The sequence below is a fragment of the Mustela nigripes genome, chromosome 14, assembly GCF_022355385.1.
Source record: "Mustela nigripes isolate SB6536 chromosome 14, MUSNIG.SB6536, whole genome shotgun sequence".
NCBI lineage: Eukaryota > Metazoa > Chordata > Mammalia > Carnivora > Mustelidae > Mustela > Mustela nigripes.
In genome coordinates, this window is record NC_081570.1 from 1,087,296 (window position 1) to 1,103,375 (window position 16,080).

A 16,080-nucleotide genomic window follows, 5' to 3' on the forward strand; every position below is an offset into this window, starting at 1 on the left:
CGCGGGTGTCCCCGTACCCGAAGCCACACAGGGCATCTCGTCCCTAACCCTAAGCACCTGACGTCTGCAGCCATCACCCTGGAGACACTCACCCTCGGCCACTTCCCCACTGTCCTGCTGCAGCTGAACGCTCACAGTGAAGGAAGAGCCCTGAGCCACGTCCATCACCTCCGGACCCAAAATCACGATCTTCTTGGCTTGTGCTGGGAGAGAGCAGAGCAGAGCGCGGCACAGCTGAATGGCGGGGCCGGTGGGGCCACGGTCTGTGCAAGCCCAGGCCCCCACGTGGGCCCCCCACGGAACAGCCGCGCTTCCCAGGGCACCGCAGGGGGAGGGATGTGCGGTTTTATCACACGCGTGACTGGAAGTCCCCTGCCCGTGCCACCCCACCCAGCGACCTGGGCCCTCGCTGAGTGAGACTGTGACCCATCCTGAAGGCCAGCTGGGACTTTTAAGCAACTTACTGCAGAGCTGGTCACACTACAGAGGCCTCGGAAGCCCACCCAGCGCCAAAGGGCCGTGAGCGAAGGGCTCGTGGGCATTCGGGTTTGCACGCGGGGGGCGCTCCCGCACACCCTCTGCTTGCTTGGGACTCCGGCCCCGCCCTCCTTGCGTCTGGTCAGTGGCTCCACGTGTGCCTGGTGGGGCGCCCTGGACACCAGCTGGGGAGCTGGCCGGGGCGTGGCCACCCACAGGCCAGACGTGCGGGGCGCCTCTGGGGTCGGAGCAGCTGGAGACGGCGTTCTCGGTGTCCGCTCCCCCTGCGTCCCCAGGGTTCGGGTCGTTAAAGCTTAGGACAGGACGGAGTCTGACAGAGGACGTGCGGGTCAGGAGGGGGCTCCCACAGGCGAGTGTGGAGGGCGGCAGGTGCCTCGCGGAGACGGTGGGCCTGGACAGCCCTGCTCCGTTGAGGGGGGACGACCCGGCCCTCAGCAGGGGGAGGCCAGAGCCCGCTTCAGCGGGCCTAGGTGGACTCTGGCGGTGGCTGAGACTCTGCTGGGGGGACGCGAGGACACATCCTATGCCCCCTTGCCAGAGGCTGCCCCACCAGGCGTCCAGGAGCCCTCACGTGGGGTGAGCTGGGATCCGGGTCTCTTCCCAGGGCACAGTTACAAAGGCACTCCCGGGGGGCCCTGGGGTAGGCTGGCTCGACCCCCAGGCCCCCCGCACCCTGAGATCCTGACCTGAGCCGAAGGCAGACCAGTCGCGAGCCCTTCTGAAACCCGACTGGAATGTGTTTTTCCTAAAGGGGCTGGGGGTTTAGATCCTACTTCACCCCTGACCCCAAACACCTCCGGATTCAGCATCCCTGTGCGAGCGCCTGTGGCCATCGGAGACAGAACTCAGCAGACCCCGCCGTGACCCCACGAGAAGACAGGCGAGGCAAGGGCGGGAGAGGCACCTACCCACCGGGCGGCCGTTGATCCACATCCCACGGTAGACGGCCCCGGAGCAGTGGGTCAGCTGGCCCAGGCCGCTGAAGACATCACCGTGCCACTGTCCCTGCGGAGAGAGCCGTGTGCACTCAGAGCCCACGGACGACACGAGACCGCAGGCGGAGGCCCGGGGTCCCTGCAAGCACCAACCCCGCCACAGGCGAGGACTGAGGCTGCTGGAAAACCAGCCCCGAGGGGCGGCAATCACGGGGCACCGCCCTGGCCTCCAAGTCCCTCTGCAGTGGAACCGTGAGAAGCCGCGGAGTCGGGGGACAATGGCTCATATGCGAACGCTCCAAACGGGGCCCTGGGAGCACAGTAGAGACTACACTGGTGCTGGCGAGGAGCCCACCAGCAACAAGCCCCCTGAGGGGCCCTCGGAGCCCGCGTGCAGCGCCCCCCCCCCCCAGCAGCCTCTCTGAACCACAGGCACAGCGGCGTGGGGACAATGTGAGAGCCACAACTGCTTCCGTGGAAAACGTCAAGGTCCTCCTGTTAGAAGAAAAACCGGCTGGAAGCCCTGTGGGTCTATGCGCTCCTCTGAGGGAGCTAACGGGGCTCCCGTGTCCCTGCCCTGCTCTCCCGCGGCGCGGGCGCTGTCAGTGCCACGCGGAGGGCGCTGCACGCAGGTGCCGTGGGAGGCAGCTCAGCGCCCGGCTCTCCCTTGGGCGGGACCATGAGGGACCACGGGGCTGTGAGAATGGCCCTGAGAGCCGCTGCTCTGCAGAACTCGGACGCCCCGCGGGGGGCGACTTGGAGAACAGAGTCACCGAGCACCAGGGCTGTGGGGCCAGGTCAGGCTGCAGGGTGGGGGCGGGACCTCCATGGCCAGGCTCCAGCACAGCTGGCCCCTGGGCCAGGGCACTGGACAGCTGGCAGGAGGGGCTGGGCTGCCTGCTGGGGTGCCAGACTGCCCCCCACCTCAGGGGAGGCCCAGAGAGCCGAGTCAGCCCCATGACGGCTCGGGTGCCCTCGTGGTGCTCCCAGGACGCTCAGGGCCATGCGAGGCTGAGGTCGCGTTCTCCAGGAAGTGGCTCACGTGTGCAGGTGACGGGCCGGACCGAAGTGGAGGTGAGGCCCTGGAGTTGCAACCCGTGGGCCCCACTCTGTTGTCCTGACTCAGGGCAGGGAGCCTGCTGGCAGCTGCGGGGGCCACTCTAGAGCCAGCATGGGTGTTTGGCCCTGCAATCAGGGAGTCACTGCGCACGTGTGTCCACGCTTGGGGTGACGTATGTGCCCCTGCTCCCACGTGTGCATCTGCGTATCCATGTGCACGTGTGTGCACCTGCATGTCCGTGTGCACATCTGTGTACCCGTGTGCATGTGTGTGCGCAGTGGGATGGCTCTCTCAATAGGATGGGCAAAGGGACCTGGGCGGGAGACAGCAGGGCATGCTGGGCTGGGCTGCTGTCCGTGGGTCAGTGGGGGACAATCCTGAGAGGGCAGGGAGGCCTGGGTGGCTCAGTTGGTTAAGCAGCTGCCTTCGGCTCAGGTCATGATCCCAGTGTCCTGGGATCGAGTCCCACACCGGGCTCCTTGCTCGGCGGGGAGCCTGCTTCTCCCTCTGCCTCTGCCTCCCACTCTGTGCTCGCTCGCTCGCTCTCCCTCTCTGACAAATAAATAAAATCTTTAAAAAAAAAAAAATCCTGGGAGGGCAGGGGGCCTGCACGCTGAGCCCCTGCCCCTGGGGACTCTGCTTGCTGGGAGCCGGCGGGTGAGGCTTGGATGTGACGACGCCGCCGGACTGGTTTGTTTGCCAGGAAACCCCTTCCCTCACGACACCATCCTCGGACTTGAGAAGTCACCGGTTTCAACTCAGGCGACAGGACTCTCAGCCAAAAGAACGCAAACCCCACAGGAGCCAAGCCACGTCCACTGCCCCCAGCACCAGCTGTGCCCTCTACTTAGAACCACGGGGCTCAGTCTCCAGGCCTGGCAGGAACAGCTGCTACAGTGGGACGCGGTCAGCCCCGACAGGGGCCCAGGCTGGGGGCGGCGGCCACGGCGGGGCTGTGCCTCCAGGAGAACAGAGCCTTCATGAGGGGCCCCTCACCTTTCCCCGGTCTCCCTCCGCCCTCCCAGGGGCAAGAGCTGTGCCCACTGCGTGCCCTGGGCAGGCCTGCCCCTGCCCTCGCCTCCCGGTCTTCGCTCCTGTCCCCGTGCAGGTGTGCTGGGGCGGGGCGTGGGGCCCGTGGAGCCTGGCCACGTGCTCAGGGGCGCTCCCCGTGGGAAGTTGGGATTCAAGACGCTGGAAGCCGGCTGCGGAGTCCAGTGTGCACAGAGCACCGACCCCGCCCACGCCCGCGGCGGGGACGTCCACTCCGCCCTCGCTAGGCTCCCCGTCGCGGGGCTCCAGATGCTCCCGCCAGATGGAGCGCAAGCCTGCGGCGCTTCCTAGCGGACATCCTTCCCTGGCCTCCTGGAGCCTGGCGTCAGAGCTCCCACGGACAGGCGGACGGACGCTAGTCATAAACTCTCACCGGCTCCCTCAGGGCAGCGTGAGGCTCAGGACAGGCCGAGAGGCTCTCGAAGCCGGGAGCTGGCTGCTGGCCCGTCGTCCGCATCGTAGCTGTTGCCGCCGTGAGAACGGCCACGTCTTGTCTCCGCGCTCCCTCCGTCGGCCCGTCCTCTCTCTGCTAAGCACCCACGCTGCTTCCTGGAGGAAGGCACAGCCTCGGGTTGCCCGAGAGGGAGCAGACTGGCGGGTCCTCCCACACCCAGAGATGTCCAGGGCGGCCAGTGGGACCATGTGTCCCACACCCACTCCAGGGGCATGCGGGGCTCTGTGCTTACTCTCCACTGTTTTCCTGGGTCGTTCACAGGCTGCTGGGGCCTCTGGGGGGGCTGGGTGTCTGCAGCGCTAACACAGGACTCCCCAGGACAGGCGTGCTCCAGGGCACAGCGTAACTTGCCCAGCAGCGCGGAATCTTAATTGATGTTATAAATCATACCTTCGAAAATTCTGCCCTTTCTCAGCTGACTTGCACACAGAACGTGAACCAATACTTTAAAAAGCGTCGCACGGAGGGGGTATGGGGGGGTTGCCCCCAAGGATGGTTGGGGGCACATCCCCCCGGGGTGGGGGCTCCCTCGGCTCTCTCCCTACCCCTCTCGGCCCCGCTGAGGGCTCGTGCGCCGTAGGGTGTTGCAGGAAGAGGGGGCAGGGGGCTGTGTCCACACCACAGACACCGGCGGGACAGTTGGGCCACTGGGATGAGAGCCTCCTTGGGTGCTCTCCCGGGCACACGTGGTGGGAATAAACTGTGAGAAGAGCTGGATTCTCATTTTAGGGAGCCTCTTCTGTTGATTCTATGTTCCTTTCCGAGGGAAGAGCTACTGTGCTTCTCCACCTGCCCCCCCACGCCCCCCGGTGCCCCCCAGCACACACTGAACGTCCAGCCTGGCACATGGGTCACGTCCTGCCTGTGGCCCAGGGTTTGGGTGGCCACACCACGAGGGCCCAATGGCCCAGCTCCCCAGTGTCCGCCGTGGGCAGTATTGGGACGGCCTCCCCTGTCGTCGAACCTCGGAGCTGCAGCAGAGGACCACCGTTCGGAGGTCACGACTTTGTAGACCAGCAAAGGGTGGTCTGGAGTTAGGTCACATAAGCGGATGTGGCGCCAGGCCACCTGCCTGGGCCCTGGGACTATCCAAGGGGCCTGTGTCTCCAGCTTGTGGGGCAGCCTGTGGGGTTGCCATGGACACGCAGGCCGGCCGGCACGTCGGGGCACAGGTGTGCCTCCTGCTCATCCGTGTCCCCAGCAAGAGCAGGGTCACGGCTGTTGTGTTGGATCTCCACGACCTTGCTTGTTAGTTCCTCGGATGTCAAGGTGTGCACTGTGGCTCTTGCTGCCTTTCTGTGTCTGTTTCTGCTGCCTGCTGGCGTGCAGACCACACAGAGGACAAAGTGTGGCGCTGGCCCCCACGACGGCTCTGGCAGTCCAGACCCCTCCCCTGTGTGTGAGCAGACCCAGACGCCCGACTGTCCTGTGTGCCGTGCACCCCTGCAGTCAGGGCCCCACATTCCTGGGCTGTGAAGGGTGGCCTGGGCACATAAAGGCCAGCGGCATTCCCAAAGACACGCAGGTGAGCACAGCGGCGGCTGGGAGCTGCCAGCAGGGGAGGATGCACAGAAGGCCGGCCACCGGCCCCGTGCAGCAAGCAGGTGTACCAACCAGCAGGCCTCCCTCTGGGAAAGCCAACCCGAAAAACCCAGCCAGCGTGCGTGGAGAGGCGCCCAGGGATGGCCAGAAGCTGGCAGCTGCTGGTGGGGACCACCCTGCGGACACACGGTAGGGACCGCTCTGCTGCACAGTCACCGAGGTTCCCTGACAGCTTGGATCTGCTTCCTCTCTGCGGGGGACATGGCTCGCCTCCACGGAGCGGTACTGGCTCCTGGGCTCCACCAGGGATTTTTGAACTCTGTCCCTCTAGGAGCGGCTGCCCTGTGCCTGCGGGGGTCACTGTGCTACAGCCACGTCCCCTGGAGGAGCCAGTAAGCTTGCCGCTGCTGGGCACGCCTGCCCGCATGTCCCTTGGAGGTGGTCCAGCGGGTGCAAGCCCGGAGCCTGGGGGTGATCCGGGCAGAACCTTCAGTGGGTAGCAGAGGCAGGAAACGTTCTCTCCAAGATGAGCCGCCCCAATTCCGCTCATGCGGCTCCCGTGACGGGAGAGGGAGAAGCAGTTCTGGCTTAGGGATACGTTGTTTTTATGTCGACAGAAGACACTGGAACATGATCTTCAGGAGTGGACATTGCCAGGGACTAACATTTTAAAGGCTCCTTACAACGGTCTGCATTGGGGAATCTGGTGATGAGGCAGCAGGAACCTTGGGGCAAAGGCGTACGTGCCACGGGAAGGCAGACTTAACGGCGTGCGGGCGGGGGGGGGCCGACTCCCCCATTCATGCGGTCCTGAGTGCGCCTCTGCAGGTGCCACCCCTCCTGGAACTTCCCCTTCTCTGGGTTTGGCAGGTTCTCTGTCCGATTCGGCTGACATAGGACACGGCCAAGGGACAGCTCGGCCTCTACTGTCTAATCTTCGAGGAAATAAAATTATCTCAAAAATAAATAAAAATCAGAAGCTGGTAGATCTGTGGTGAGAGGGGCTCAGGACAGTTTTCTGGGCAGCTCGGGATTGAAGAGGGTGGGGTCTGCGGCTGCCGAAGGGCCTCATGTGGGGGCCGGCACTCCCTGGGAAGAAAGCAAGAGGTGCACAGACCCTGCCACACCTGTAGGCACAGGATGGTTCATGCATCCCAGCCGTGTGTGTGTGGCAGAGCCTGTGCTCCCCGGGTGACAGCCGCTGTCAGGGCCGGCAGTCCAGCCAAGGGATATGCCGGGAAGGAGGGTGAGGCCGGGCAGACGAGCCCAGCAAGGACGGACGGAGGCCACATCCCTCCACGGCGGCAACGGTGGGCGCTAGATTGTGGGCAGTGCCAGAACACGCGGGGACGGCCGTCTTCAAGGGCAGGAGGGACAAGTGCAGGCGAGGGTGTGGACAGATCAGAACCGATGCACAGCCGCTGTTGGAGCGGCGTGGGGTTCCCCAGAAATCCAGCCGGGAGCCACCACGTGGTCCAGAAGCTCGTCTTCTGCGCGTGTGCCCCGAAGACCTGGGTGCAGGGGCTGAGCGCTATGCACCCCACGACCCCGGCAGCCGCGCTCACGAGGACCCAGCGGTGGGAGCAGCCCCGGGGGGCCGTGGGTGGACGGAGGAGGAGCAGCACCGGGTCCCTCCGCGTGACGGACTGTTACCCAGCCTGAGAGAGGAAGGGGCAGGGCCGGAGCTCAAGGACTTCGAGCTCAGAGACCAGCGCTCCCCGCAGCACAGGCCCCGCGGGACTCCCCGCACGCGCGGCTCCCGCGGGAGTCAGATCCGCGGAGTCAGAGAGTGGCGGGGTGGGTGCCACAGTTCGGGGGCTAGCGTTTCCTGGGACAGACGTCAGTCTGGAAGATGGAACGTCCTGGAGACGGACGGTGGGGACGGGCGCGCGACAGTGGGCTGTGCTTCACGCCCCGAGCCGTGCCCTTAGCGGAACAGCCGCGCATTTCACGTGAGGCCCGTTTCACGATCCACAGAGATGTTTTTAAAGGAGGCTGACTGTTGCTCCGTGGGAGCCCAGGGAACGCGCAGCCGCGCGGGAGACACGCCTCAGGGTAGCGCCCAGCTCCCTCCCATGCTGCCTGGGCTACGGGGTGACCTGATAACCGGGGGTCGGAGGTCAGGCGTGAGGCGTCCCTGCAACGTGGAGAGGCCTGCGCTGGCCCGGGAGCCTGCGCCTTCCCCATGGGCCAGGCCTGGAGACAGACCGTGAGCGAAGTCTCCCAATGGCTCCAGAATGAATGCTGGTGGCGGTGGGTGCTGCGCCGTCTCCGAGAGTGCCGTGTGTCTACGGGCACCGTGTCCGAGGTTTCCGAGTCTGAGGTCACCGTGTCCGAGGTCGCCATGCGGCTTTCCTGGGCGCAGCCCTTCTCCACGCGCCCCGTCTGCACGGCCTTCTGGAAGCTGGTTAAGGAAGTGGCCAGAGGACCAAGGAATGCCGTGAGGGACCCCCACGTCTGCCCTCTGGGACCTGGGTGCCACTGGAGTCGTCTCATCGGCGTCCGGGCTGTGGCGAGGTGGCTGCACACGTCCCTGCCGCCGTGCGTGGCTGGGACGACCCACAGACACGGCAAGCACCACGGAGGACGGCGTCCCAGCAGCACTCACAGCAGCAGGCGGCCGGACGGTTGTCCCAGGTCCTTGGGCACGACGCTCCGGAAAGTTGGCAGGTTGCCAAGCAAACAGAAATGCGTGTGGATGCGAGTCTGCATCCTGGGGAAGACGTGGCCGGACGACCAGCCTTCCATGTTGACTCCTGTGGGAGGTGCCCCTCGTTGAGGACACGTCACCTCCCTCGAGGGCGCGTGGGGGTCCTGAGGTCCGCAGGCCGGGACAGAGCAGCCTGTGACTCTGAGGGGCGACCGTCCGAGTGGACGTCTCCTCACCTGGGGATGGCGGCAGCCTGGCCAGCAGGAGCAGCAGCCTGGGGCGGCTCGGGCTGAAATCGGGCTCCAGCGCTCAAGTTGGAGCAAAATGTCTCCCAAGCGGGAGAAGCCCCCGTGAGGGCTGCCGGGCGGCCCTGCTCCGGGGCTGGGCTGCCCCCTGGTGGAGTGCTGGGCAGGAGGCGGGCGCCCCGGGTCGGCCTGCAGTGAGTGTGGAAAGCTGTTGCCCTGGTCTCCTCCGGGTTGAGCCCTGACATGCAGGGGAGGCCTGCGTGGAGGCCCCGGGGGCAGCCACAGCCCTTTAGTGAGGCCCGGCGGGTGGCGGAGGGGCCGAGGGCCAGAAAAGCCTCCAGCAACAGGGCAGTGCTGGGGTCCGCAGAGCAGAACGGTCCGCCGGCCCGACCGGCTGTGAGGGGACCCACCCGGGTCGGAGGCCATGCAGCCGCCCCCCGACTCTCACTGGGGCTCCAGTCCGGAACTCCCCGCCCCTCCGCTGGGCCTGTGTCCTCATCCATGGGGGGAAGGGCTGGGGACAGAGGCCGGTGCCTGTGGCGTGAATATTCTGGTGCTTGTCCTCCCCGGCCCCTCGAGGGCTGGTTTGCACGTTGGCATGGGTGCCAGCTGTGGCACGGCGGGGCGGCAGGGGACGGAGACCTGCCCCCGTGTCTCCCTCTTTGCAGCTCTGGAGAACCATGGACGGTTGTCTGAGGTGCCCGTGCTGTGCCCCACGGCTGGCCCTGTGAGACTGGGCGGACGGCCCCTGGCATAGAAGCAGCGGGGTGGCAGCGACACGGATGCGCACGGGGGACGCTGGCCCTTGCCAGCCGCCCTGACCAAGGCTGGGGTACAGCCTTCCTGGGCCGTCCGCGCTCCAGGCCAGCGTTGGAGCACTGCTGCACGGGGCCGGGACGCCAGCTGCCCCCTCGGGCGCCCCGCCAGCTGCTGTCTTGGCGACGCTGCCAGCTCTGTTACCACTCTCGGCCCAAAGCCACTCTTCCTGTCTGGCTCCGTGCTGCGGGAGCTGGACCCCGCGTCGTCTCTCCCCGGCTGCCTGATGCGGTCTCCGCAGTGGCAGGACCCGCGTGAACGGCCGTGTACAGCAGCACCTGGGCTCCTGTGGCCCCAGATTCAGTAGGGGCGTCGCAGCCACCATGGCGAAGTCACCGTGGCGACGTCACCACACACGAGTCTCCCTTCCTGAGGAGCCTGGCCACGCAGGCTGGCCCCAGGTCCATTCTGGGGGTGTCCACGGGGCCTTCCACTGGCTGCCCATTTCCACGGTAACATGTGGGCGTTCCCGTCTCCCCGCGGGATTCGACCCCGGGCACCGTCTTCCTCCGATGCTCAGGTCCCAGATCCAGAGGCCGCCCCTGCTTTTCCTCCGGTCTTTGCCCCGACATCTGACCTGCCAGTGAGGCTGGTGTCTTCCGTCCGAACCCCCGGGCTGTTCTCTGTCCCCTCCCATCTCCTGATGGCCGCAGTGCCCTCGGAACAAGGAGGGACCTTCAGACGCAGAGAGGGGACCACTGCTTCCTTCCAGCACTTCCTGCGACCCTCACGACCCCCCTCCAGCCCCGGAGGCCGGGGTCTCCCTGGGCCCCTCCCGGACCTCCTGCCAGACCACGCCCTTGCCCTCCTGCCCCAGGAGCGGCCCTCCCGCCCCGCCCGTGCCGTCCAGAAGCCGTGGAGGCTCTCGCCACCATGTAGGGCTTAGCTCACAGAACGGCACAGGAGCGAGGCTGGCCAGGCCCGAAGCCCCCAGCTGCCTGCGGGGCCAACGGGGCGACTCATCACTCTGGCCACCAACTGCCGCAGGAGACGCACGTCGCTGGCCCCGACTCCGCTGGGTCCCAGCTGGGCACGTGGCCAGTGTCCGATAAGAAAAATGAATGATGGATTCTGGGGTCCCAGTGAGGTCTTCCCTCACCTGCGTGTACATCCTGACCCCCCGCGGCCCTGGTCAGACCCGAGGGCTACGGCCTGCGCAATGCGGAAGGGTGCGCAGCCTCGCCTGTGCCCTCACATTATCAAGGCGGGGATTTCTCATCGGAAACCCGTCACTGGCCCCAAGGGTGACCTCAAGGGAACGAGAAGCATCACCCCATTCCCACAGGTGACACGGCAGGGTGCGGGGCATCACAGGAGCCAGACAGGGCAAGTGTCAGCCGAGGCCCTTCCCTCACTTCCTCCCAGGCGGGGCGGCCGCCCCCCCTGGCCCCGGGGGGGGGGGGGGAGCAGCACGGAGGTGCCCCATGAGGGTGTCCAGTGGCACAAGGACCCCAGCGGGGCCCCCAAGAGCCTGGGGTCCGGCCACGTCTCCAGGTACCTTGTAGGTGGAGCCGTCGGCACGGAACAGCACCCCGTGCCCCTGACGCTGGTCCCGGACCCAGTCGCCTTCGTACTTGTCGCCGTTCCTGGGGACACAGACACAGGGGCTGCTCTCAGACCGCGGAGGGCCAGGTGGCGGCGCTGACTCAGCCCCGCTCCTCCGGCCGGGGCTCAGCACGCGCCACCGGGCCCGAGGCAAACGTGGGCCCAAGCAGATGGCATGAGCTCATGCCTTGCCAGGGCCTGCTGTGGACGGGCAGGCGGCCCCGGCGCTCAGCAGGGAGTGATGGCAGCGGCCGGTGGCCCGACCCGCCCGGCCCGCAGGCATGTAAGGCTTGAGGAAGAGTTGCTGTGAACCACACGTGGCCGTGGCGGCATCATGTGCGAGCAACCGACAGCAAGGCAGGCCCACCGCGTCCGGGTGCCCGAGAGAGGCCCCGCCCGTCCCCCTCCCACTGCCCAAGCTTCCACCAGGCGTTTACCCGGCAGAGAGTTTCTCCCTACTGAACGCACCAGTAACCAGTGTCAGTTGTTGAGAGCTCAGACGCCTGGGTGCTGCAGACGCCCCGGGGAGGGGGCGGCATACTCACCGGAAGACCATGTGCCCCTGGCCGTGCCGCTTGTTGTTATGGAACGAGCCCCAGTAGGCCTGTCCGTCCTGGTCCACCAGGTGCCCATGTCCTAGGGAGGGAGCCCAGGGCAGCGAGCGTCACTTCCTGCCTCCTGTTGTGGGGGACCCTGCTTCCACCCCTGCCCCCAGAGAGCGGCGGTGGATTAGGACGAGAGCTGTGGTCAGCTCCATTCCAGGAACCAGGTCACCCTCCCAGGCCGGGGGCGCCCGGGGAAGACAGCACTGTGACTCGGCGTGGCCCCAGGGACTGTCACGCCTGTGAAAGTGCTTCTAGGGTCCAGCTCTCAAAGGCGCTGAGCGGGGGTGGGAGGGGCACCCCTTAAATTCCCCCAGGCCCCAGCATCTGAGGCTGGAGTGCCCTGCTGTCTGGCTGGGGCCACCCCACGGCTCTGCCGTGGCGTCAGTCCACGGGAAACTGTGTCTCACAGAGACAGGGCAGTGCTGGGCCTCCAGTGACCAACTCAGAGGCCCTTGGTCTAAAGGCCAGAGGACGGGGGACCTGGGGGATCTGCTGGGGGAAGGTCCGACTCTTGGTTTCAGCTCAGGTCATGATCTCACACGCTAGGCAGGGAGTGTGTTGGAGTCTCCCTTCACCCCTCCCCTGCCGGCACGCCTTCTCTCTCTGAAACAAATGAATCTCAAAAAAAGAAAAAGAAAACGAAGGCCAGAGGACAAGTGTGAGAGCTTCGCTGTGTGGTGTGAGACGCCTGTGAGCGCGCCTCCCCGTGCGAGGACAGGACCAGAGGCTGCGGGGCTGCGGGCCTGGCCTCTGGGGGCTCGTCTACAACAGCCAGTGCTTCAGTCTCCGCGGCAGGGGATGCACACCACCCCCCCCGGGGCAGACCCTGCTTCGCCCCCAGCCTGTGCCCTCCTGACTGGCTTTGTCCAGCAGCCTGTTCTCAGAGGACCCGCCGCTTCTTGCCTCCCAGCAGCACTGAGGCTCTGGGCCAGGGTCCAGGACCCTCCAGCCCTGCTTGAGCACCACCACCGCAGGGGCGACCGCATGTGGGGCCGGAAACCTCACCTCGCCAAGCCAGGGGCAGGCGGCTGAGCCCTGGGGTTGCAGGCCAGTAATTCAACAGCGGTTTTCTGAGCCGCTGGGTTTTAAGCACGGCAGGGAACTGAGGTGCGCCCTACGGTCTCAGCCCCAGCAGGCAGGGTCCCCGGGCCACGGCCCCCCCACGGAACTGCAGCCCACGTGGTTCTGGGGACAGAGAGAGGCGCGCGGCCGGCTCTGCCGGGCAGACGTCAGGCCCAGAGTCAGATCTCAGGGCGGCGCGCTGGGGCCCAGGGCTCCCCACAGAGCCCCCTGCCGCACTCGGCTCCCGTGGGCGTCAGACCTTCTCTCAGGCCGTGGGTGAGCTCCCCTTCGTAATGGCCGCCAGCTTTGTACTTCATGAGGCCGTATCCCTGAGGCTCTCCCAGGACAAACTGTCCAGAGTAGGTGTCCCCTGGGGCAGACGGGGAGAAGAGCAGTCGGGGTTAGAGCTGCTCCTGTGTCCCTGCGGGTCCAGCCCTGTCCCTCCCCGCCCTGACCAACGGGGGCAGCAAGTGCCGTTGCAGAACACGTGGGCGAGTCTGCACATCTGCTGCTCACTGTGGCGAACGGGAGAAACTAGGATTAGGTGGGCTCGGTCCCGCCGTCCCGTGACTGTGTGGGCGCGGATCTCCTATGCGGCATCCCGGGGCCCAAGGGCAAAGGCCTCTGTGGGTCAGAACCTGTGGGGCTGGGCTTCCCTCCACGGGAGAACCACCACCACGCTTGCCCAAGAAGGTCTGGGAGGGGCTGCCCCGGCCCTAGGCTGGCATGGTGCTGATGTGGGGGACAGGATGGAAACGGGGGGCCCATGCTTCACAAATGGAGGTGCCTTCTGCACCCTGAAGCCAGGGACACCTTACAGCAGAGACAGTCTGTGAGAGAGCAGTCAGCACGCCTGCACCCGTCCCCCCTAACCTGATGAGGCCCAGAGCCGGCAGCCTTCCCCTGTGATCTCCCCGTCCACAAACTCGCCTTCGTAGTAACTCCCGTCTTTAAACAGCAGCTTGCCCTGGCCTGGGGAAAGAAATCATGATGTGAAGTCAGACCGAAGCCGGAGAAACCCCCGCTGCCCACGCGTGGCGGGACTGGTTTCCCCGAGGGAAGACCTGGACTTTGAAGCTCTCAGGCCCGTGTTCGGCTCGGCCTCTCGTCCCATGCCTGCTCACTGCAAACTCACCCACATACATGTTTCTCCATAAAAACGCTGTCGACACATAACTAAGCCCCACTGTCTCAGCTGGAATGACAGCAGCACTGTCCACTTGCAGGGAGGACCCATCCTAACCTCCTCAGAGGGGACACGGCAGTCACCCGGCCTCCATCAGGACCAGGGCCGGAAGAAACGGAGTCTGTGGACACAGGGTGGCACTCAAGAATACATTTAAAAAGGGGGAACAGGGGCGCCTGGGTGGCTCAGTGGGTTAAGCCCCTGCCTTCGGCTCAGGTCATGGTCCCAGGGTCCTGGGATCGAGTCCCGCATCGGGCTCTCTGCTCAGCGGGGAGCCTGCTTCCTCCTCTCTCTCTGCCTGCCTCTCTGCCTACTGGTGATCTCTGTCTGTCAAATAAATAAATAAAATCTTAAAAAAAAAGAAGTAAATTAAAAATAAAAATAAAAATAAAAAGGGGGAACCCTGCTGTCCAGGCCAGGCTCTGGCAAGGGTTGCAGACATGCGTCTGCACGTCTGGCCCAGAGGAAGAGAAGCAGAGATTTCAGACAAAAGCAGACACAAAAAGGGCTCACATGAGAAAATGCTAAAAGACCAATGCTCCAGCGGAAAACCAGGCAGGGAGGTGAGCAGGCAGAATCCCCAAACAGTCGTCACACTGTGTGCGGGTCCACACGGGAATGTCGGGGCTCGCCCCTGGGGGGGCTCCGGCTGCTCAGGCTCAGGACTTCCTTTTAATGCTGAGATTTTCCGTAGAAGCAGGTAATCTCTCCCTTAAAAAATTTTTTTTTTAAAGTTCAACTTAGGTAAGTGCACTGTGGACTAGTCGCCGGGGTGGAATTCAGGGGTTGGGCCGCTGCACACAACACCCAGGGCTCATTCCGTCAGGCGCCTCCGGTCCGTTGCCCCCGCCCCACTGTTTCCTGGGGCTCAGCATCTCCCGCGGGGGCCGCCCTCGGTTTTCCTGTTTCGTCCCCCTGCCCCTCGGATCTGCTTCTCGCGAGCCGTGCACTGAGGCCACAGGCCGTCTGTCTTCCCGACTTCCTTCCCTTCGGTAATACCCTCTCGCGCCTTCCCCATCCTTGCAAATATCAAGATTTCGGGTCTTTTCCTTTTCATGTGTCAGACGGCTGCGCAGTCGTCCTCACACGGACCGCGTCTTCCTCCTCCGGTCTCCGGGGCGGAGGCCGGGCGCGGCCCACAGCGCGGCGAGCGCGGACGCCGCCGCGGGGAGCCGGGGCGCGGGGGCCGCGCACGTCTCGGTTCGCACCGCGGAACACAGCGCGACTCGTCAACAGAAACCGCGACGGCGGCGCCCGCTTGGGCAGGGACGGACTAGCTGACCCCAGGAGGACGTCGAGGCTGCGGCTTCCGCTGCCCCGGGTGCCCCGGAGCCCCCGGGAGGGCATGTGCCGCCCGGCGAGCTCTCAGCCTGCGGGGACCGGCCGTCCCGGGCTCGGGTGCGGGGGTGCGGGGCCGCGCGGCCGCGGGGAGCCTCACCGTGCATCCTTCCTCCGCTCCACTCGCCGTCGTAGCGGAAGAAGGGGTTCGGGTACACGTAGACGCCGCGGCCTGCAAGCGGAGGGAGGCGCCCGCCTGAGGCAGGTCCCGGGCCGGCCGGCGAGCGCCGGGGGCGGGGGCGGGGGGCCGCGCGCGTGGGGCAGGTCCCGGGGGCCGCGGCGGGGCGCGCCTCCCCCAGCCCCGCGCCGCGGGCAGCGTGCGAGTCCCTGGGCTCCGGCACCCGCCGCGGGGCGGCTCGGGCTCGACCCCAACACGGTTCTTCGGCTCCGCGAGCGCGGAAGCCCGCCCGCCGCGGGGCCGCCCCTCCCAGGGTTGGGGCGCCGGGGCTCCCCGGGGGCCGCCGGCTGGGCTTGGGGCCGAGCCCGCGCCCGTCTCCCCCCCCCCCCCCTCGCGGACGGAGACCCGGCCCCGGCCCGCAGCCGTTACCATCCCGCGGCGGCCGCCTCGGCGGGTCCTGGAGCGGCGGGCTGCAGCTCGGGCTCCCGCCGCCCGCCGCCGCCATTTTGCCGCTACGGGTTTCCGTAGCAACCGCAAACCTCTCCTCCATTGGCCCGTGGGCCAAGCCCCTGGGCGATAGCAATCTGTGGAGTGGAGTTGTGCCGGCTCGGAGCCCTTAGAGGCAACTACGCATGCGCCGCAGGGTGCGCTTCCGCCATGACGTCCCTTCCGCCGAGGGGACCGCCCAGCCAACGGCCCGGGCGCCCCGCACCGGAAGCGGAAATGGTTGGAGGCTCTCGGCTCCGCCCCGACGGCCATCTTGGAGGCTCCGGAGGCGGCGCCGCACAGGACAGAGCGGAAGTGCTCGGCTGGCTCTTCCCGACCGTGCGAAGCGCCGGCGCGGCCGCCTGCCCGCGTCCTCCTTCCCGCGGCCCTCGGAGACCGCGCTCGGCCGCAGGGAGCGGCGAGGTGCCGGCGGGCGGCGGGTGTCCGGGCGGGCGGGGCGGCGGGCTCGGCCGGGCGGGCGGGCCTGGGG

The 16,080-nt window shown here is 66.4% G+C and overlaps 2 protein-coding genes across 6 annotated transcripts in view; one reads left to right on the forward strand and one right to left on the reverse strand.

Annotated features, from left to right (window-relative positions):
* MORN1 (MORN repeat containing 1) overlaps positions 1 to 15,702 on the reverse strand; it is a 48,709-nt gene extending 33,007 nt beyond the window's left edge. The window contains exons 1-9 of one of the 5 annotated variants that reach the window (XM_059376285.1): positions 15,534 to 15,702; positions 15,087 to 15,158; positions 14,162 to 14,359; positions 13,336 to 13,434; positions 12,722 to 12,832; positions 11,341 to 11,431; positions 10,749 to 10,836; positions 1,407 to 1,503; positions 93 to 203 (exon numbers count right to left, since the gene is read on the reverse strand). In XM_059376285.1, coding sequence (XP_059232268.1) covers positions 93 to 203; positions 1,407 to 1,503; positions 10,749 to 10,836; positions 11,341 to 11,431; positions 12,722 to 12,832; positions 13,336 to 13,434; positions 14,162 to 14,359; positions 15,087 to 15,158; positions 15,534 to 15,654 — 988 coding nt within the window. In that variant the 5' untranslated portion in view covers positions 15,655 to 15,702. The remainder of the gene's footprint in view (positions 1 to 92; positions 204 to 1,406; positions 1,504 to 10,748; positions 10,837 to 11,340; positions 11,432 to 12,721; positions 12,833 to 13,335; positions 13,435 to 14,161; positions 14,360 to 15,086; positions 15,159 to 15,533) is intronic. The other 4 variants (XM_059376284.1, XM_059376286.1, XM_059376288.1 and 1 more) reach the window with 4 other exon arrangements.
* Positions 15,703 to 15,845: 143 nt separating this feature from the next.
* The window catches only part of RER1 (retention in endoplasmic reticulum sorting receptor 1), a 10,084-nt gene continuing 9,849 nt past the window's right edge, over positions 15,846 to 16,080 (forward strand). The window contains exon 1 of the mRNA XM_059376294.1: positions 15,846 to 16,013. The gene's annotated coding sequence lies outside the window, so the exon portion shown is untranslated. The remainder of the gene's footprint in view (positions 16,014 to 16,080) is intronic.